The following is a 22519-nucleotide window of genomic DNA, read 5'->3' on the forward strand; positions in this document are numbered from 1 at the left end:
TCCGGCAACATTCCTAGTTAAAACACAGACAAAGTTATTTCATTCCACGCGCCAAAACTGGAAATTTTTTGTAAGCACACGTTATGTTCAAATAGTCGGGATTGGACCTACAGTTTAAATATATTTTCGAACCTGTGTCTCCATCGCGGATCGAACACAATGATCCCTTCGTTACAAAACAACTACGTTACACCACCACGCTATAGGTGTGGGCGGTGGGAGGAAGGGGTGCTTTTCCGTCATCACCTTTGAGTGCAATTAGCAGTGCTGGCGCCTGGCTTTTAAAGATAACTCTTGAACGATATTATTATATCTACAAAGATGATATAATAACAATAATAATAATAAAGGTGAAGCTACCTCCTGCTAATTGCAACATGTCGTGAAGGCATATAGAGGTGTGTGAAGCAGGCACGTAGTCAGGGGGAGGGCTAAGTTGGTTAATGCGCACCCCGAAATCCTACAAATATCTAATTTAAATAGTGTATAGTGGTAATTAATGTTACTTTCTTAGCAAGATTAAACATTAGATCGGAAAACGTTTAGTGTATAATAGAGCAACCAGCTCATATTTTTATATTCTATTATTTAATCCAAAGAATAAATGGATTCTTTGTGAGAGGTCACACAATATAAACTTTACGAGTAAAATTTACCACTAACTTTTAAGTATTTTTTTGAGCGAAATGTGTAAAAGTTAATAACAAAATACAATAACTATGAATTTCAGTACACCAACTGTACAAAATGTAAGAAAAATAAAGTCTAGTAACAAAGTCCTCCATTTATATAATTGTAATAATAATAACAACAATAAATTTAGATTAAAATTGGTATAATTTAAATTAATTAGAATAGTTATTATTGTAAAATGACAATTAGGCTATAACCGTGGTAATAATTATTATTGTCATTATTATTTCTACTAATCAAATTTTATCAATAGTCTGCCCCCTCTACAAATATTTCTGGCGACGTCTCTGCTGATAAGGGATGAGTTCCCTCCGAAATAAAATCCTGGCTACGGGTCTGGTGTGGAGGTAGACGCCCTTCTCATTTACAATTTTGCTAATTTGTTGAGGTCATGTGATCAGCACCATGCTCCGTCCATCTTCACTTCTCCCCCCCCCCCACGCCATCCATGTTTGCCCTCAGGTGCCTATTCATTAGAGGTTGGGTGAACCCCACAACCGCTCCTTTCAGGAAGGTTGCTGGAAAAATCCCCACATTAATCCCACCCGGGAATCGAACCCGGGTCTACCGTGTGGTAGTCAGACGACCTGCAGCTTTCATAATACTAGTAATAATAAGTCATTGTCAAAATAATAGTTTATTAGCTTATTATTGCTAATTTATAATGTAATAATAATAATAATAATTATTATTATTATATATCTACTAATCAATTTTATATTGTTTGAGTTTTAAGTCCATTTTAAGCACAGATAGGCTAATCGAGACAGAACCACAAAGTGCCTCCACCGAGTATCGAACTCGTGACCTCTTGATTACAAGGCAACGACGTTACCACTATGCCATCGGGGAGGACCTCAATTTTATATGAACAGCCTAACCGCCCCAACAAAAAATTATGGCGATGTCTCTCAGACATATTTCAGTGATTCAGATTGCATTTTAAACTGTAGTTCCAGTAGCGATTCATAAAGTGGACTACAAATGAATTTCTTTTATAAATTTTTCAGGAATTGTCGCAGAAGTGGTTGATTTAAAATGCACTGCAAGCGAGAAAAGTGTCCTGGCGATGGACCAATATGTCCCAGGTCCAGCGAAAAGGAAATCCCGCTGCTGGACAGCGAAGAGTTCCGAGTCGAGAGAGAGGTGAAGAGGGCGAAGAGGAAGCAAGGGAGGCTGAGCGAAACCAGAGCCACCTATTGGACGGACATGAACGAAGAGCTTCTCAAGGCACTACAGGTCAGGGCTGATATGTTTAAAACATTTTTTTTTAAAAAAAAGAAAAACTTGTTTCAAACGTTTAAAACAAACTACTTTGTTTATGTACAAATGTTTCAAACATTTCAAACACAGTGTTCAAACATGTTTTTTGGACTTGTTACAAACACAATTTGATGCTTGATATTTGATAGTCTGGGGTTATTTATGTGTTTGGTAACTCTGTCGTTTCATTTAATCTGTCATTTAGTTTACTATTTACGAAAACGTAAATTCAGTTAACAAAGAAACATACCTGAGGGTCACGTTTAAGTCACGTGACTATTTTTTTGACAAGTTTTTAGAACACTTTTCTAATTGAGGAGCAAACAGTTTTGTTCCGCACTTAACGTACGTACATTGATGTTCATGTCAATGTATTTTGTTGCATTCACAATAAAATGTGATGTTTCGGGTAAAAAGAGTAATTACTACAGGGATAAAGTGGGACCTGGCAACTATGAATTACTTGAACCTTCTCTAACAGCGTACATTCGACATTTAAGAGTCATGTAAATATAGACGGTGTTAAAGGCGGAGCTACTGCGGAGCATGCTCACTCGTCTGTTTCCCCTCGAACATCCGGTTACGCTTACGGTGGTATGGACGTTAATATGAAAGGGCAAAGTGGAGATTCTTTTACAAGGAAATACGATGTCAGCTGTGTAGCATATGGTTGCACAGTTCGATCGGAAACACATTTATTGAGTCAAGTATCACTTCGTAGGTTTCCGAAGGACGTAGAGACACGAAACCTGTTGATACAAGCAGAACGAGAAAGGATTGGTACCCGGAAAGGACGACTTGCATTTTGTTGCAAGCATGTTGATCGTTTATCTGCGTATTGTGTTGTGGTGAAAAGCATTCGTCTTATTGAGGTTTCAAACCGAAGTGACACGCGACAGCAGTGGTTCATAGCGTAGTGACAAGCGACACAGGCCCATTTAGTCTATATATAAGCATTTACCGCTCATGGGAAATCAAGTCTCAGGCGGCACAATACACGCCATTGGGAATCTGAGCGACACGTACAGCTTGTCATGTGGCTTCGGTTCGAAAAATTTCATTGATCACTGAGGATTCACTTTTAAGTGCCACGGAGATTACACACCGAAGCGACAAGCAACAGCCCCTTTACTCTAAAGGAAACAATTCACCTTTCATACGAGTACAACAGACCGAGGCCACACGATGCATGGTACTGAGAAAACAGTCCAGTCCAAGCGACATGTGCATTTTCTCGTGGCGAATTGGTTCGTAAGGAAGCTTTCAGACTGCAGCGATACGTGTCTCTTGGAAACCAACATTCAAAAATAAACAACACCTTCCGAATTAAAGCGACACGACAAATTGCCGGTGTCGCTTGTCGCTTTCATGGACTGGCCCGTTTTATCAATACCGTGCATTGTGTTGCCAAGGCCTGTTATTTGCGGAAGCCTGACTGGTAAATGCTTTAGATCGAATTCTTCTGTGCGAAATCCCGATATCGCTTGTCGCTTCAGTCTGAAAACTCCGTTGTTGCTTGAAATAAATTCTTGCAAGTGAAAGTGGCATGCCATATCATAGGTTTTCCTTAAATCCCTCAGGCGGAAAGGCGACATTGAAAGCACATATATTTACTAGCATTTGTTATGTCTCATTACTTCTGCAGATTTGTTGGCAAAGATTCACTTAAACATACTTTATAATATAATAATATCACTAGTATTATAGAATTATCTTTCCCTCACTTTTCCATTTACAAAATAATTAAATATATCTAAACGTTCGTCTTGCGTGTACATGAGTACTTGTGTGCTACAGAACTGGCGGCCACAAAGACACGTCATATTTTAATAATTTGCTCTGCAGTTGATCATCAGACGGATTCTAGACGTCCACTCCTTCATAGTAGAACTGTAACAAATACCTTTCTTGACTATCGTCGAACAGCTGATGAAAACAAGCGCTCATTTCTTACTTCGTATGCCGGTGAATCTGCACTGGCAACAATGGGGACTGGCCTAAACCGGAAGTTCCGGGGGGACCGGGCAAGACCTCACCAATGTTTATGTTTACATTTTTAACACGGTCTATAGGTATCTTAAGATGTTAATCGAGTGTGTGTGACAGTCCTTCTTTGGATGATTAACAGATTCCTTATCAACCATTATTCTTGGAATATAATGCTTCTTGATATTGTGTTTTAAACGTTTAATTTTTTTTTATTCTTTTTAAAAAACACAACTGCTCCAGGCGAACAACGAAGTTGGCGTAGTTATCAAACTGCTCGCCGCTGGCGCTAGCTGCAACGCTACCTCCGTCACTTCCGGCGTGTCCGCCCTGCACATGGCCGCTTCCAGAGGGAACACAGAGGTCCTGGCCCTCCTCCTTGCGGAGGGAGCGAATGTCAACGGAATCGACGTCTTCGGAAGGTCCCCTCTTCACATGGCTACGCTGGGACACAGTGTGCAGGCCGTTGATTTTCTGCTGAAGAACGGCGCTGAAGTCAACCTCAGTCCCGGATCACCAGTCAAGAGGGGAGACGTTAATTTCCAGAAGATTGACCCTCGTAACCAGTGCCTGAAAACCATCGTTATAAAGGTAAGGCTACGCACGTTTAAGGGAAGAATATACAGTGAATCTTTTTAATTCGAACTCCAAGGGGACACGATAAAAATCGAATTATACAAAACTCGAATTAACAAAAATCCATTATGAAAGAAAATCAATAAAACAAAATAACTGTACTACAGTATAAATAAAGATAATGCACGTGCAGTGGACCTTACCGTAAAAATTGCTGTATTTCGTGCGTGGTAGTCAGTGATGTGCCGTAGACTATAAGTTTACGTCTACATGCGTTGTCTACACGTAATCTACGCGTAGGTTACATTGGGTTGTAGTTTACGTAGACTACGTAGACAATCTAAATTGCATTAAAATTAATTTTCAAGGCTTTCATGAAAGGAAAGTGACATTTTCAACTATATTGGTTCCTAAAGAACTGAAAAGAATCCTATTTACAACAAAATTTCTCTTCTCTTCCATCAACAACTATGGAAGAAGGTAAATAGTATGCAAAAAACAACAACAGATGGCAGTCGTGAGGCAAGAGTGGTCTTTTTCCCATAAAACACTAGAATATTTCCTATATTAAGTTTCTTCCAAGGTGAGAAATTGTTCGAATTTGGAAGAAAGAGTATGAAAAGTTCTCCTCACACATCAGCAACTGACACGCAGTATGATTTTCTTTTAATTCCACGGCGCCCTTTGCTAAGTTATCACCTTTCGCCATGTTGTTTACATAGATTACGTCATCTACGTGTATAAAATAGTCTACGTGTAGAATGTAGACTATGGTTGTTTACGCGTAGACGCACATCACTGGTGGTAGTGTACAAAATACAATTCTTCTCACAATACACTCTGTAAAGAAAAGAATAGAACACTTGCTCGAATATGGTTTTCACAAGATTCATTAACCAATACCCCCAGTTCTTTTATATTTTCATTTATTTTTTTATGTTTCAATGCAAGAGGCTCCCTCTGGTGCTACTCTTTTGCATGGAGGTCGATGAGTGCTTCGTGCGATGCACCTCAAAAGCAACAGAGTAGCTCTTGCATTGAAATATAAAACAATAAATGAAAATATAAAAGAACGGGGGGTGTTGGATAAATGTCATCGTTTTCGCAGAACCACCTCCCGTTTCTTCTGCGATGATAGGAGGGAGTGAGAGGCATCACATGACGAGAGGTTTTCCATCGAACGCACACGACCGACGATGCCTCCTATCCGCTCCCTTGCAACGCTTCATTCGAGAACGCTCCTTCACAATCAGGGCTGGTGGACAAATCCTGCTTTTCTTATTGTTTTAATTCACTTCATAATCTTGTGAAAAACATATCCGAACAAATGTCGCTATTTTTTCTTTACAGAGTATGTACACTGTATTAACATACAAAATCATATGCGTGTAACAATATTAGCTATCTGTACTCACTTAAATAAGTACGTGAGTTTTGTTTGCTTACTTTTACAAGATTAAATTTATTGCGTGAAACAAGTCATCACTAGCTTAAAACTACAGTCGGGCCGCGATAAGAAGCGGCGTGAAATCAGAACGAAGAACGGCAGAACGTGACCAAATGCTGTCTTCTCGTTGGCTGTCATGTGGCTGGGGGTTTTCTGCGTTGCCACGTTCGCACAAACAGGCGGACAGGCTAATCAGCTGTTGGCAAGCTCGGGAAAAAATAAAACGTCACGCGAAATTAAGCACGTACGTATCAGTATGCTAATATATGTTATTTCCGTCGTAAAATGATAAATTAACGAATCTAGAAGTTTGAATCTGAAGTTCCTTGTAGGTTAACGTTAACTTCCCGTGTGAATTTTACTTTCTGGCAAGCATGAAACATTTCCTGCTCTACACAGCAACGGAAAACCTTCACTGAAAGAACCTCTGTTGTGTTTTTATTATGGTACACTCAAAATCGAATGAAACGCCCCCCCTTACGGTTATGCAACCCGGAATTTTATATCGTCTAGTTTCGCCAGGAATATCAGCTCGCGAGAAGCGTAGTGTTTCCAACTCTTGAATCTAGCCACAGATTCACGCGACCGGGTGGAGATCTTGCTTTCCTCTTGATTTGATTTTAACGGACAAGAAGTTTATTTTGAGAATGTCTCTGGTAATAATAACAAGTGTTATTAACATTTATGCTTGAGTTTTTTATTATTCTTTTACCACTTCCGAACGAATATGTGAAGATTTTTTTTTCATTTTGCAATAACACTTTCGGCATTTTTCCTTCAGAGTTATTCTTTTTGTTTTTAAATTTTTGGCGACATCTGATTTGGAAAAAGTTCCACGAAGTTTGTTTTAAGTGTAAATGCATCTGGACATACAGTGTAGAGTGGGATTCGAACAACAAATATGAGCTTCCGTCGCGAATCGAACCAGCGCTCCTTTCATTATGTTTTCTTTCCACGTTTATTACAATTTGCTTCCTTCAGCCTACTTCCGATTGTCGTATATTTCAATTCGTATTCCCGTTTTTTTTTCATTTGCATTGTTCGAGCAGTGATAACTTTCTCTCTTAATCTGGTTATTCGAATACTTTTATACTTAATTTTTTTTTCCTTTTCTCGATTTTCCCTTCGCACTCATTACAGATTTTGGTATCGCGCTTTTCCATATTTTCAGTAATTTAATTCTTTGATTATTTTTAATTTGCCCTTAGTCCGAATCAAGAAAATATGTTGGGAAATGTTTCCCGTGTAAATCTTATTGTATGGTGGTGTAAAATTGATGCCAGCTTTTTCTTGCGATAAGGGTTTTGAAAGTGCAAGGGTCTCATTTATTAACCATGCTGGGAAGGGGAGGGGGCGGAGGGGTGCCAGAAACCTCCAGTCGGAATATGCCTGAAACGAAAAGTATAGATCGACCAAAACGAAAAAAATCCTTGGGACGAAAAGTACCCGCGCAGATCTCCCTTCTTCCCTTCAGTTCGGGCCATAAGGAAGCATGGTCCACTCTCCCCCGCCCCTCCTCGCGGGAGTACGGTGCACAGGAGTCGTGGGTCTGCGCAGGTTGTTTTGCTTGTGGTTCCACTCTTCCATCAGCAGGTGCGTGCTGAGAAGGCTATTCTATCTGCGAGTGAGGGGGAGGGGGTGACGAGCAACACTGCCACAGCGAGTCGCTGTAAATGATTTCATTGTCTGTGCTGGGTGAAACCGGTTCTTGGTGCTCCTACACTTTTCCGATACATTTCTGCCAGCCTTTCTAGCGAAGCGAGGTCATATGTTCCAGATTCGAACTCTGGTCAGGCATGAATGTATCACTGAGTTTGTCCCGCCACAATTTTATAAATTGATAATTCATCCGTATTATCGCGATTAACTCAAGAGGCAGAAGAGTGATGTAAAATAACCGAAATAGAAATTGATGCATTTGTGCCTGGTGCTAGTGTAACGACGAAGTTAACTCTTTATAAATTATGCAATAGGTAGCCCTTGCGCTCAAATACACTTATACCTTGCCACAAAAAAAATCTAACTTATCGCTGATCTCTTACTACATTTGGAATACAGCCAAGAGCGATGTAAAGCAATGCAATTACATTGTGAATGTTTCACATCCTATAGTCTTTCTTTTTCTCGTAGCGGGGGCGGGGGTTCATTCATTACAAATATCTAGGAATGGATTTAGCAGCAATCCGTGATATATTTAAATATCATAACATGCTGCGTAGCCAGGGTTCTTGGGTCCTAGCCTCTGATAATGAGTTTTTCTTTTTCGTTGTTTCTTCAATCTTCATCAATTTCCCTGAAGCATCATTCATCCTCTGTCGCCATTGGCTATATGTAAAAATTGACATAAAATTAGTAAATTTTGAAAAGAAAACACAAGGATCTGCTTTTCTCATAGCTCGCCAAACATGCACATTTCTGTATTTTATGCTTTCAGCGCTATCATTATTCTTGGCAGGCAATGGAATTGAAGCAACTCTCACAACTAACGTAAACTACATATCACTCAGGCATGACAATTCTCGCGGGCAAAGTGGATTTTTTTGGCACATGGTAGCGCAATAACTATCTTCTGGCCTAGATTTAAATCCGTACTTTTTATTCCAGTTGAGTGATTGACTCACAATTTTGCCATTGAAGGTTTGGGTTGTATTTGGGTTATACGTATTGTGTTTTTGGTGCGCTAGAAAAAAGCAATCCCAAAGGTTCGCACTGAACAGAAAATTGTGTGCTTTTCCTCTCTCTCTCTCTCTCTCTCTCTCTTCCAACTCCGTCCCTCTCTCTCACCCCAAGTCCCCACTATTTAGGTAAACTGTTGTTAGAAACATATTTTCCGAAGAATATCCACATTGAAAATAATATTCCCCAATTGTTTTGATAGGGCATTTCTATTGCTCCGAACGAATTATCTCCGTAAGAGGACTAGGGCCTCCCCTATGGCGCAATCGTAGAGTCGTCACCTTTAATCAAGGGGTCCCGGGTTCGATACCCGGTGGAGGAACATAGTGGTTCGGAACCCACTATAAACTGTAGGTCCAGTCCCAATTAGTCTTTCTGTGCATAAAGTGGACTTAAAAAAACAACAATTCAATTCAATTCAATTGAATTATCTTATCAATATTTTTAAATCTGCATGCACCTGCTTAATTTAATAGATTATACATTTATATTCATTGCGGGCAGAAATGTGCGAGAAAACAATGCATTTTTTTCAGGGAATGCATGAGTCAATAATAATGTATATTTTACGGTATATACTTTTTTATATTGCATTGATTCAATAGTATCCTTATTTCCTAAAGCAAGCGTGAGTTTCTTTGCACACACCACGCAGGCCCTGCTTGACGTAAATCTCAGATGCAGTAACTTCACGGTTGCCTTTTGCCACCACGCTTTGGCTTTAATTCGAGCCCCGGTGGGTGCTTCGTTCGAGATCCTGCAGCAGTTTTACTCGTATCTATGCCTTGAGCATGCCACTTGCAACGGAACCAATAAAATGAAACTTTCTGCACCGGAATGGGCGCGAAACTCTACATGCACCAATGATAAGGTGTTTTGAAGAGGCATGTGCCACGTGCAGCATGTCCCTTCGGTCCGAATGTTCCTTTACGATATCATTTCATCATGCCTTACTTTCGGAATTTACAAGAGAGAAGATAGTCCGCATGTTCTTGTGCGGCGGATCTGCTGCACTACAGATTGCTACGACCCTTGGTGTGGACGATTCATGCGTCAGGCGTTGGATTCGGTGTTACGAGGAAGAAGGTGACCAAGGAATGAAGTGAAGACCCAACAAAGGCCGGCTGTGGAAGGCAACCAGGGAAAAAGATGCAGGCATTATTGAGATGAGCGAGGGCAATCCCTTCATGGCTACAACGAAGATTCGCCAAGAGTTGAAACTGGAGTGCCATGCTGCAACAGTTCGGCACCGTCGAGCGGCAAAGAATGAAGCAATGACGCATTTCCATCACGAAGCACGGATCAGGTTTCTTTACAATATTTATCAGCTCGTCAAGAATTTTGGCAGAACGTAATTTTGAGCGACAAAAAAGTATTTTCGTCTGACGAAAATGGTCAGGTTTATGTTTGGAGGCGCAACAAAACTCGCTACGGCCCCGAGAACATTTCTACCCATGCTAGGAGTGGCAGGATATCCGTGGCGGTGTGGGGATGGATCAGTTCGTCTGGAGTAGGTGGATTGGTGGAAGTGTCCTCGAGAATGAATTCGCAGGAATACATCGCAGTGCTGGAAAACCACACGCTTCCCAGCGTGCGAGAGAGACACCTTGAAGATGAGATTTCGCACGTGACTTTCGATCAAGACAACAGCAGCGTCCATACATCGAAAGCGAACACCACCTGGTTTAATCAGCACCCAGGAATTTCGAGAGTAGATTGGCCAGCGAAGTCTCCCAATCGAAAACATTTTCACGTGTTTGATGTTTGGGAGAGTTTACAGAGAAGACCAAACATCTGCTCGTGGAATCCTTGCCTCGTCGACTAGATGCAGTGCTTGAATCCAACGGCGGGTGGACACAGTATTGAAACCCCGCACGGTTTAACCGATGTTCTTTGCTACATCCCAGAACAAAACTAATTACACACATCTCCATATGCAACTTATGTTTCCAATTCTTTTTTATTGATACCTTGGTGCTCATGGTTACTTTTTCACACACCTGCACCATTATATTATATTTTATAATATTAATATTCACATTATTGACAGATATGATTCACATAAAATTCAAATGCGCAGCACACATGCACCCATCCCTAACACTTAACTATTAGTTACATTACACCTATCACGTTGTCACAGTTCTAAATCAGTGGTGCCCAGGGGGAGGGGCATTATGGCACAGACTGTGATGGAAATTTGACTGAGTAAACAGGGAACAAGTTTAATTACGTTATCAATTAGCCATTGCTGTTATACAAATAGTAATTTGTAGATTGTCAGGGGAATTGTTACGGGTAATAAGTAATATTGGTGGGGGGAAGCGATATCCAACTCTTACATATTAGGCCTTAGATTGATAGGGAAATTATGGTGGGCGATTAATGAAGTTAGTGGGATTTTCAGGTAGCTGGATTGATAATTATTTTGGGGGCAGGGAATCCCAACTCTTGTGTATTACTATTACGTCTTAGATTGCTTTTTTGGAGGGAGCAATATCAACAGGAAGTCTAAAATTGGCTTGGAAATTTGGTTGGGAAGATTGAGTATTAAATTTGAGGTGGAGGAGAGGTGAATCAAGTTTTGATAAAGTGTTATGTCTTAGATTGTGAAGGGACTCGAACCCGGAACATTCGGTGTCTGGATCGTTAGTCCATCACTAACTGCGCTTGGCCACAGAGAAGGTTCTCTTTGGTGGCCAAGCGCGTTAAATGGTCCACTTCCGATACCACGAAATTTCCGCGTTCGAGTCACGGCTTCAGTATTGGTATCATGGTGTCAATTTAATCTAATCGTCACTCATCCTCATTAGCCGAAAGTGGCAGAAGAGCGACTTAAAATAACAAAGAGGTACAAAAACAACTTTAACTCTCTAGTAATTTCTGATCAATAGATGCGTATTAGCTTTGATTGTTGACTCTTTAATGATAAGCTTACGATTATTATTGTTAATATGGATTGCCATCCATCAGAAGGACGGACCAATCGATCATTTAATTCATGACGTTTTTTTGGTATTTGTTGTCCCTTCGGATCAGCTTCGAAACATAAGGAAATGATTAGATGTCTGTCTGAAGTTAGTGACAATGGTTCTTTGATTTTCCGTCGCTCTTTCAGCCGGCGCGGGAACCACCTTTATGGCAGTGATCCTCTGTTGCCGCGTTTACCTACGAAGGAACTCGTGGCCAAACAACGAATTAGGTCTACCGCTTGGGCAAGAAGCGGCAACTTCACAAAGCCCTCTTCTCCGAAGCAGCCAGCCGGGAAACAGAATTTTGTCAAAATAACCCTTCTGCTCTGTGAATGAACACCGGTTCTAACAGCGTTTCTATACTTAATTGGACATTATCCATTGTTTTTCTTTTTGATTGACTATATATTCTATCTATATATTTCGAGACATATCAAGAGATCACCTCTTCTCTCATCTTCAGGCGATCAATTTTTGCTATGTCTGTAGTGTGATTGGAACAATGACAGTCCGTGATTTTTTCCAAATCCGGTCCGCTAAGCAACCAGTCTTAGATGCCCATTCGAAATCGACAGCTATAGAGCAAAATATGTTTGAAGTGAAGAGTCTTATTGAATGAAACATAGCTCGACTCACCCTCACATTTGATTTTTTTTAGATAACTTGCTTGCACTTCGTATAGAAAGCACCACGAGACTGAAAATTCACACTATTTGTCATGGCAAATAGACCTTATTCCAGCTTCGCTGAAAGTTCGATGTAGTTGTCAGTCATTAAGTTCAACGCTCTCTGCGCGTGTGTTGTGATGGGTTACCGTGTTCCAATTTTGTTTTAATTCCATTTCATGCTCAGAAAGGCTACCCGAAGTGGGACCTACAGTTGAAAGTGGGATCCGAACCACTAGGCAGTTGTGTCTCCACCAGGAATCGAACCTGGGATTCCGTGATTATAGGGGGTTAACGCGTTCATGGCTTTACAGTTTCGTGAATTCAAGGAAGCCAAGGTGAGAAAAATGTGAAGAACTATCTTCTACACGGAGCTAACTGTGTGTATGTATGTAAAACTTTCTAGCACATCCATTTTCCTACCTTCATTTTATCATCATTACGTTGAATTTTGCACCAGTGATTTTTCACTACGTTCTAGGTCACGTCACTTTGAGTCGTAAAGTATTGTCTGTAATTCAGTTTTAGTATAGTTTGTAGCCTCTCACCCAAAAATTTTTAAGGTGGGAGAAGGGAGGGGGGAAAATAGTGCGAGTTCAATTGAGAATACGAAAATAGAGCGGAATGATTATATTGCTACAATATCTTCAGGAAAGTAAAGCGTAAAATTGAATTCTGCCTCTGAGTGAGCCCATGATATTGTTTATGTTTGAAGGTAATATATTAAACATGACTATCAGCATAACCGAACGCATATAATGAGATGATTTATTAGTGTTACCAGGCTAAAGGTGTGGAGTGCGGCCTGTTGCCTCGTTCATTACGGAATTCCACATGTAAAAATTGATCAGCTCTTATTGCTAGTAACCATTATAGGCTTAGACCAAATTCTGGCGTTTATATTTCAATTCACTTCCTCAACAAATCCTTTCTCGATTGACTAGATTTTAAGCGGAGCGTCATTCAGTTGTTTGTGAGTGTTCTTTTTGCAGAAGCAACAGCGGCTCGCTCGCACACACAGTGCCCCGCCCACTCGACGAGACGCGTGGTCTGTGCAGTGCAGAACAATGACAGTGTTGCCTCTCTATTCGATCTTTGTATTCTCTTTTGCCTGCCACTACACACACATTTCAGACAATTCTTCCCATACAACAAATGGAAAAGCAATCAGGCAACTGTTAAATGGCTCTTTTCTAGATTTTCTATTAACACTTTCCACGGCCAAGATATGTTAACTTGGTTCTGTTTCGTATTTCCACAATTTAGCTTCGTGCAGTAGGGCTTTATATTGCAAGCTAAAAAAAACAACGTAGGCAGGTATTTTAACATTTTAATTTTCATCCGTTTCATGATTGTGTGAAAGAATATGGTAGAAAAATACACTACTTGAGACAATATCACTAATAATAATTGGCCGCCGCTGTGCCCGAGCGTTGTAAGCCGTCGGCTTTTGATCTCGCTGCCGAAATTCCCGGGTTCGAGTCCCGGCCTGGGTATGATTGTTTATGAGTGTTCCTTCATGAATTTTATCATACACTAATCCTCATCGTTGCGACTAGCCAAAAGTAAAGTAAAAAAAGAGAAATATATTAGTAATAATAAAAATATGAATCTAGCTCCCCATGGTTCCTTTATGACTGTCCTTTTATCAATTCCATCGAGCCATCATTCATCCTCATTGTTGCGATTAGCCAATAAATGGTAGAGAAGCTGCGAAAAATAAGATGTAAAATAATAACAGAATTTTCTCCACAGAAGGAAAAATAAATGCTCCAGAAAACATGCAATACAGGAAAAGAGTGTCCTGTAATGTGAGTCTATAAACCAAATGTAAATCACGAATGAAAAAGTTACGTGAAGGTTTCGTCTTCTACGAAGCAATACAGGCTTGGATGGCGTAGTGGTAGCGTCGACGCCTTGTAATCAAGGGGTCCCGGTGGAGGCACAAAGTGGTTCGGATCCCACTTTAAACTGTAGGTCCAGTCCCGATTAGTCATACTGTTCATTGTGGACTTAAAACACCAAATCAACAGCCAACCAACCAATACGGGGTTGGAAACACTACGGTTATAGGTTTGGAAACACTGCTCCTCTCGGGAACTACTCTACCAGGCGAAACTAGACGATATAAAATACCGGGTTGCATAACCGTAAGGGAGGCGTTTCTTTCGAATTCCTCTGTACATTCCAAGCATCAGCTACCGGCATCTTTTTACTTGTGTTGTATTGTATCACAATTACCTCCAAAAGAAAATGCGTCTTGTGGTATGAACAACTGTGACAAATCGTTCTCCTTTGATTTCATGCCGCCTCTATTTGCCTTCTTTGTCACACCGCGGCGTTCATCTATTTCGCAACTCGATACAGACCGCAGCTATGCCCGTCTATTGTTTTTGTATATGAAATTCGACCGTTGTTTTCTAATGGCATGGAATTTATACTTCTGTGACATTGTTGAAGCTTCAGAACGTATAACTGAAATGCATTTCTTGAATATTAGGGCGAATTACGTATAAACAAATTACGTACAACTTGGTTTCGTTAACACGTTTTTAAATTATATTTTGTGAAACCTACAAAAATTTACCTCTAAAACAGAATTTCACAGAACTGAGTTACTGTATTACGGAGAAGAATTTATCAAGAACAAATCAATTGTGTGTGCATTGATTGATTGATTGATTGAGTTGGTGTTTTAAATTCCATTTTATGCACACTACGGCTAATCTGGAATGGACCTAGAGTTGGAAGTGGGATCCGATCCACTATGTGCTTCGACAGGGTATTGAACCCAGGACTACTTGATTGCAAGGCGACAACCCTACCACTGTGCCATCGGGGAGCCACATGTGGGTGTGTGAAGTGAGATCTTTTGGGAAGCTACATGAGAATACAGGCTCTGGCAATACAGAGTTCAATAAATTACAACGAAACGCTTGGCAATTGCTCGATTTCCTTAACATTAATAATACATTTGGTGCATGTGTTATTAATGCTTCGAGCTACCTGTATGTAAAAACATAAAAAATGAATGAAAGAACAGAAGTAGTATCAATATCATTTCCCTTCCCTGTGTACCAATTACTTTCTTTCTTCTTTCCGACATTGCAGTACAATTTCTCCAAACAACTCTTACAAACACACAGACTAACTGCCGCTCACGCACAAAAGTATTCAATACAGAAATCGGACTGAATATTTTTTTTTAAAAAAACACTTCACTTAGCCAAAAGCCTATTAACGTTGTTCCTTCAAATATAAACAGAGTCGGAATGAGAACAATTGTAAGTGTCCCGTTGTTGACTGTTTAACCAGATGTTTAATCCTACACGTTTCTGTGGTCTCGCGAAAATCCTGAAGTAGGTCAATCCGGCAACAGCGCGTCGCTACCAGAGCGGTGGTTCCACGCCGGTTGCTAGCGCGTCCTGACAGTGCAAACAGAAACTTTATCTTCCCTTCGTCTGTCTCTGTATAACTGCCATCGAATTATCAAAATAGAATGTTCGAAAATTCGAATTACATATGATTGTTTTACATTGGTTTCGATAGGAATTTCGAAGGAATAAACTTCTGCTTGAATTACCGTTGAATTAATCAGAGTCCAAGTTGAAGCCGTCCGTATACCATTCAATTTTCGTTGAAACATAACGTTCAAGACCACACAACGTCGACAATTGAAAGGCATTGAGCAATGTTCCCATCGGAAATCTTGAAAGCTTTGCAATTGCACTGACAATGACAATGATTTTACTTTTGCCCAAAAGATGGCAGTGCGGACGGAAAGAAAAGGAAGTAAATATATTAGCCTCAAAATTCAACGTACATGCGTTGTATTCTCTTATTAATATAAATTCAATGTGAGACACAAGAAGAAAATCTGTTTGTTCATAATTGTGCAAAATGTTTTCACAATGAATACACTAAATACTAATTCCACAGAAATTTATATTTATTTTGTATGTATAAAATGCAATTTTATGACCGTGAAATAAAAATTGTTTTTAATCCTATACTATCAGTATGTAATTGATTTACATTATTGCTGTAAAAAAATATTCAGAAGTTTTGTTGTACAATCACGATTAAATATATACAGACAAGATTGTTCTACCGCTCCTAATTTCCTTTCTCACAGACAGCTAGGTGTGCTTTAAGCGGCACCTCCTCTTATTACAGAATAAGAAATTGCTTCACCGATAATTATCGATTGCAATCGCACTGCGATTGGTCGTCAGAGTCTTGAAAAGCTTTGTATAGAACCGTTTTTAAATAAGAATATGAATCTCTTACGCAGAGTAAAATATAAGCTACAAAAACAGTGGGAGGAGTCGTGCGAAATAGAGCTGCAAAATACCACATCTTATAAGTGGTATGCTCAAGTCAGTAATCATTAGACCTCGGATTTTTAGGTTCTAAAAAACGTGCTTTTAGATTCCTAAAATAGGCTCTAAAATCCTAAAATAGGCTCTAAAAATCCTAAAATAGGTTCTAAAAATCCTGAAATAGGTTCTAAAATCCTAAAATAGGTTCTAAAAATCCTGAAATAGGTTCTAAAATACTAAAATAGGTTCTAAAAATCCTAAAATAGGCTCTAAAAAATCCTAAAATAGGCTCTAAAAATCCTAAAATAGCCTCTAAAAATCCTAAAATAGGTTCTAAAAATTCTGAAATAGGCTCTAAAAATCCTAAAATAGGCTCTAAAAATCCTAAACTAGGTTACAAAAACAATGGTACACAATTCCTGAAAACTACTGATTAGCTTCGGGAATTGTACTTCAATTTTATCATGGTCCTAGTGACCACCCAGAATCTTTTTCCATGTTATCCACATTGAAACCCCGCCTTTTGTCTGTGAGGATAATTTTATGCGCTGAAAATTATATTTGAACAGAAACATAGTCAGTGGTGCAAATTTGAATGCTGAAATATCACTTCGCAAGGCATGAATGCCACAAAAGGACCGATGTGACGAGAAAGTGAGCAAGACCGCACTGATCAGAAGTTTGCACTTCGGACTGTGCAGGCAGTAGAGGCGATTGGGTACAAAACTGGAATGAAAAGGGGGGGGGGGTACTTTCTTACAACCAGGCTAAAGCCCCTATCACACGGAACTGGATTTCTAGTAGGAATGCCCTAGTTGGCGCTGAACTAACTTTCTAGGTAGCAATCATGGCCGCCTGGCTGACTGCTTGACTGGTTTGGAGGAATAGGACATGTTCTAATTGCTACTTGCTTTCCTCGACTGGATTCTGTGGAACAGCCAATCAGAGCAAAGTTTCGCCATGTGAAGATAATCTGTGAGTGTGCAAAGGAGCGTTTTGTCTGTGGTTTCCGAGTGTTACTCCAGCAATGTATAACGCATACAGCATGAAAGGCGCGTTGAGTAACACCATCTATGCACGGTGTTTACAATTGAAACAACTAAAATATTCTTCCATACGTATACAGTAAACGTTGTAAAGTATGTATTTAAGCAGCGCCATTGTTTCGTACCTAATAACGTTTTATATGAAACGTTATTCCTCTCGGTTGAATAGTTATCGGCTTTTAAAAATGTGAAGTGATACATTGTTTACATCTCACGCGGCCGCCATTACAACTTCCCTCGTATGGGAACAAAAGTCTATCGATAAGTACGCTGATAAGTATCGTGTGAGGCGAAAACTAGCAAATTGGTGGCCAGTCCAGCGCCAACTAGAGCATACCTACTGGAAATCTAGTTCCCTGTGATTCGGGCTTTAGCAGTCCTTAGCTAGTCTGTGGTCCTTAGTGCGGGGACAAAAAGTAGAGGGAAACTGCAACCTCTAATCGCCGCCATTGTGTTGCGTCAGACATTTTGTTTTGTTCAGAGCTTTGAAAAACATCATAGACTTGCACGGAGGGAAATCGACAGAGAACATGTTTCAAATACGCAAGTCATTGAATTGTATCGTTATCAAACCGATTTAATACCTCTGTGAGCTATAAAAATTCTGTAAAACCTAAAATAATATATAAAAACCTGAAAAAAAGGTTTAATTTAGGCACACAAGCCTAAAATAGGTTCCAACAAGCAAAATAGGTTATTTTAGGCTCTATAAAACTTCGACAGTTGGTGCGTTTTTTTAATGAAACGCTGACATAACTTGTTATTTCTTATTTACCATCAATGGAAAAAAAAATAGGTTAAAAACCTAAAATCCGAGGTCTAATAATCATAGACCTTGGTACCAAAGCATGAATCTACCTCAGGCAGTGGTTGTTTTCATATTAAGAATGCGTACCAGTGGCGTGCGATGCTAAATCAGGCAGGGGAACAGGTGACCTGCACTTGCCCCCCCCACCTCCCATGCCTGTCGTAATATAATGCAGTAGACCAAGTAAAATTCAACCCTTACTGAAATGAACTAAATAAATATACGATACATATGTTACAAATTGTCAGAAGTGACATACATGAAGCACGTTAAAATTATGACAATAACATTGTTAAAGCAAATATAATATAATGTAAAGAAAACATTAAAAACAAAATTGTTGATGCACAACAAAGAAAAAAAATAATGAAAGCAATTTATGAGTGATCAGAGGAAATAAATGTTTGGTCGAATCCTGTTTCATCTCTCTATTTGTAGATTACGTTGACATTTTTTTTGTAGAGTTGAGTATTCTTGTAACTCAAACGTTCTCAATGAAATAATTACATTCAGATGGCCGAATTTTTTCATGACGTCCGCTAGATTTGTAGAAATTGTGACAAAACCCGAACTGTTCCAAACTTCATTCCCAGGAATAAACAAGGACAACAATAATTTGCCACTGGAAGAGTATCCAGTTAATCATTTTACAGAGTTGTAGTAACTTGTTTGAAAATGCCTTGTGTACGATTTCGTTTTAGTCTTTAATCCAGTTAGGATAGGTATTGGTTTGCTGTCTTTTCTGTAAAGTTCAATGAACTAAAAGCTTTCGTCTTCGTCTTCAGCCGGTCGATCATACAACATTCGCAACCCTACGCTCGCAACATTCGCTTTCTTGTCCTGCCGCTGCTGCGTCTTGAGCCTTGGCTTGGGGCTGGTGGAACAGATGGATGCGAACTGTTCCCTCGGAAGCTATTTCCCAGCGTTTAGCCAAAGCATTTAGCAGACGCTTAGACTATAGAACATTTTTCCAGTTCGTTATGAATGACAGACGCAATTTTGCAATGAAATTAGGAAAATATGGACTTAATACACTCAAAACTATCACTACGACACAATTAAACTTTAGCACGTAGCAAGAATTCGAAGGAAAAGGAATTCGCTATGTCTCTCGCAGGGAACAGCTAGAGAGTTCAGCTTCCGTGGTGAGGATCATTTACCTTCGCGCGTGGTCGGAAATACTCGGCATCAGGCCGTAGAGGGATGAACGACGAGGGTAGGTGAAGTAAACAAATGCCCAGTCACGGTGAATGTTTATCTTCGGCGTTACTTTTGGAAATGTTGATTTCGGGAGAAAGAAGTGTTCTTATTATGTTAATATAGATAATTTAAATAGCTTCAATGGGCGATAAGTAGGAGGGAACAGCCTGTTCCCTCTGTTCCATGGAGGGACCGCCAATGATGCGTACAGTCCATGTATTAGTAAACCAACATTCGGCTCGTTTAAAGATTGTGCCATCAACTTCCTGTCAGTGCGTACAAGCTAACCAAACACTCAAACATTTATTTTTTGAATGTCCCTTAAGGCAACAACACAGAGACTCTTTATATAAAAACTTACAACACACACAAGTTCCATTTCCGATATCCTTATCTACATTAATATCTGAACCTCGCACTGCAGTTTTTTTTGGATACTTTATAGTTTCGCTAGAAAACATAGGTTTACAATCTAAACAACCATGAGCCTCACGACAATTTAAATTCAATGGAACTTGCAAAGTCGTCATATCATAAGAACAGAATGAACTAAAGCACTCAATAAGTCAATACTGTTTCGAAGAAAGTGAAAGATATTCATCAACAGTTTTAGAACATATGCCGTGCGTCCAGTTCCTTGCGAGGCCGAGAGATCGGGAGAAGTGTGGCGGGCGGCGCAAGCGGAGATGCCGACATTTTCGATCACTAACGTCCCGCTTAAACTCCGTACCAGCCAACTTTTACAATCTATTTTCCTACATACATCGCTACATACATAGGCGATTGGAGATGAACTCCCTACCCAGACAAAAACCCATAAAACTTTCTTAAAATCTCCAAAACTTTGCTAAAAGCTGAGGATGTAAAAGGAGCATTCAGCACACGTAAGGACAACACATAACCTCACAGAGGATTATAATGGCTGTGGGACCAGATTCTTCTTGCGAAAAGTAAGCCGTAAATTTTCCTTGTAAAGCGGTCAAGTGACCTTTGAACTTCCCTTTGGGAGCCCTACAGATATCACCTCGTAATTAAATGGTCCCTGGTTCAACAGCAGGTGAAAGAACTTGCCAGTGAGAAGTACTGTAATATTCAAATTTATACTGTAGCATTAGTCTCGATTATCATATTAAAATCAAGAAAGAAATTTTAGGGGATATCCGGTACAAAGAAAAGTATTCCGTAAAATACGTCTTGAAGTTCTATGCTGCTGAATGATGTTGATTATCTCGAGATAACGTTGTGGGGATGTTATCAAGTTTTCGGGGCTGATGATAAGAATGGAGCTAGCTCTCAAAAGCCTATTTATTTACCGTGGACGACATGCAGGGAAACTTACATTTTTATTCAAATTGTTTGCCACATTTTCATTTCTTGAAATCGCGATATTGAGAATGAATAATGATTAAATTAAGTTGATAACGCTACAACAACAATAACACACTCATGCATGGCACAGGATCCGAACCTGAAACCTCCCCTCCCCGATTTCAATCAGATGCAAGCTCAAGGGAAGTCAAATTCTTGCTTTCAGGCTTTAAAAGCATGTTCCTTACAAGCACTTTGCTATGTATACAGGCCATTTAAATGTTCAAATCATTTATAAAAAAGAATGCATTTTCAAAGCTCGAAATTCATGAGGGCTATACTGTTTGAAGTTAAGGAACTTTCTTATCGATTCTACTTAAAATCAAGAAATGTGAAGTGGAATTACTGTTATGTAATGTTTGCGAATCATAAACGCAAGAACTAAAATTATAAAGAAATGTCTGGTTTCAATTTTGCATTGATATTCCATGTAGAAGAGGGGATAATGTAACTGGCAGGCATGTGAATAGCATTTTACCTTGCAGGTATTGTATATGCTTCCATGAGTGGCAGGTTGTAAGATTCCATATGGGTACAATCGTTCTAAATTGCTGCCGATGGCTTTCAGATGATTAAAGATGTTAGACTGTTCACTTATATTTTACGTTGATGTTGCACCTCTAATAATTAATAGACGCGACATTTCTCTCCTGTTTCATTGCCGGTTTTTTTTAACAGTGAAGACTCCAGTAGTAAAAATAACCTGGTAGTTTATTGAACTTTCGTCCGCAAAAGAGAAATTTGCATGTGATATTTAGGAATATAAGGCTATATAAAATTGGAATCTCCACCCACAAAAGTGTCTCGTTCGTCGCCTACCTCCTCGTTCCTATTTTGGAGAGTTACTGGTTTCAGTCGCCTTTGCGGTTAATCTGATTTTATAAATACGTGACGTTAGAAAAAACTTTTCGAAACTGTCATGGATTTTCAAGAATGTCACTTACAGATATTGTAGATTGTAATCAACATTACATATTATTTGGAGCTGGGTAGTTCCGAAGCGGTGAAATTGTCCCCTCTCCATAGGAATCGAACCCTGACTCTTTAATGATAAGACGGCTGCATTAACCACTACGCTATCGACGGTAAACAGCCAGTTTTTGTAATATTAGTTGTTCTCGGAATCGTCACTAAATTATTCCAAATAAACAGTTAAAGGATGATACAATCCTTAAAAACTATGTTCCTTTTTGAAAATTTCTAATAGCCACGTGGTTCTTGGAAAGGCTGGTAAAGCAAATCTTAACTCCTTCCAGGGCCAGCCCTAGGTGGGGGCATAAAATATACAACCAAAACCTACAACCACAATATTTCAGAAGTCTGAAAAAATCAAAGATTTTTGTTCTTTAGTCTGAAGTACAGGTGTTCTACAAAATCACAATTTCGTGCTACTACCGAAGAGCAATAAGCAGAACATGTTGAAGGTTAAAACCAAGAATTATGTGAGCTTGTAACTTGGTGTTTCTTTTCATGGTTCGACGTTCATTATATTTAATT

The 22519-nt window shown here is 39.5% G+C and overlaps 1 protein-coding gene across 1 annotated transcript in view; it reads left to right on the top strand.

Annotated features, from left to right (window-relative positions):
• Window positions 1–1707: 1707 nt before the first annotated feature.
• The window catches only part of LOC146002674 (transient receptor potential cation channel subfamily A member 1 homolog), a 58486-nt gene continuing 37674 nt past the window's right edge, over window positions 1708–22519 (top strand). Inside the window, exons 1-2 of the mRNA XM_083140636.1 lie at window positions 1708–1932; window positions 4186–4533. Of these exons, the coding sequence (XP_082996762.1) occupies window positions 1732–1932; window positions 4186–4533 (549 nt within the window). The 5' untranslated portion in view covers window positions 1708–1731. The remainder of the gene's footprint in view (window positions 1933–4185; window positions 4534–22519) is intronic.

This window comes from Lepisma saccharinum, chromosome 18, assembly GCF_977018435.1.
Source record: "Lepisma saccharinum chromosome 18, izLepSacc3.1, whole genome shotgun sequence".
In the NCBI taxonomy this organism is placed as follows: Eukaryota; Metazoa; Arthropoda; class Insecta; order Zygentoma; family Lepismatidae; genus Lepisma; species Lepisma saccharinum.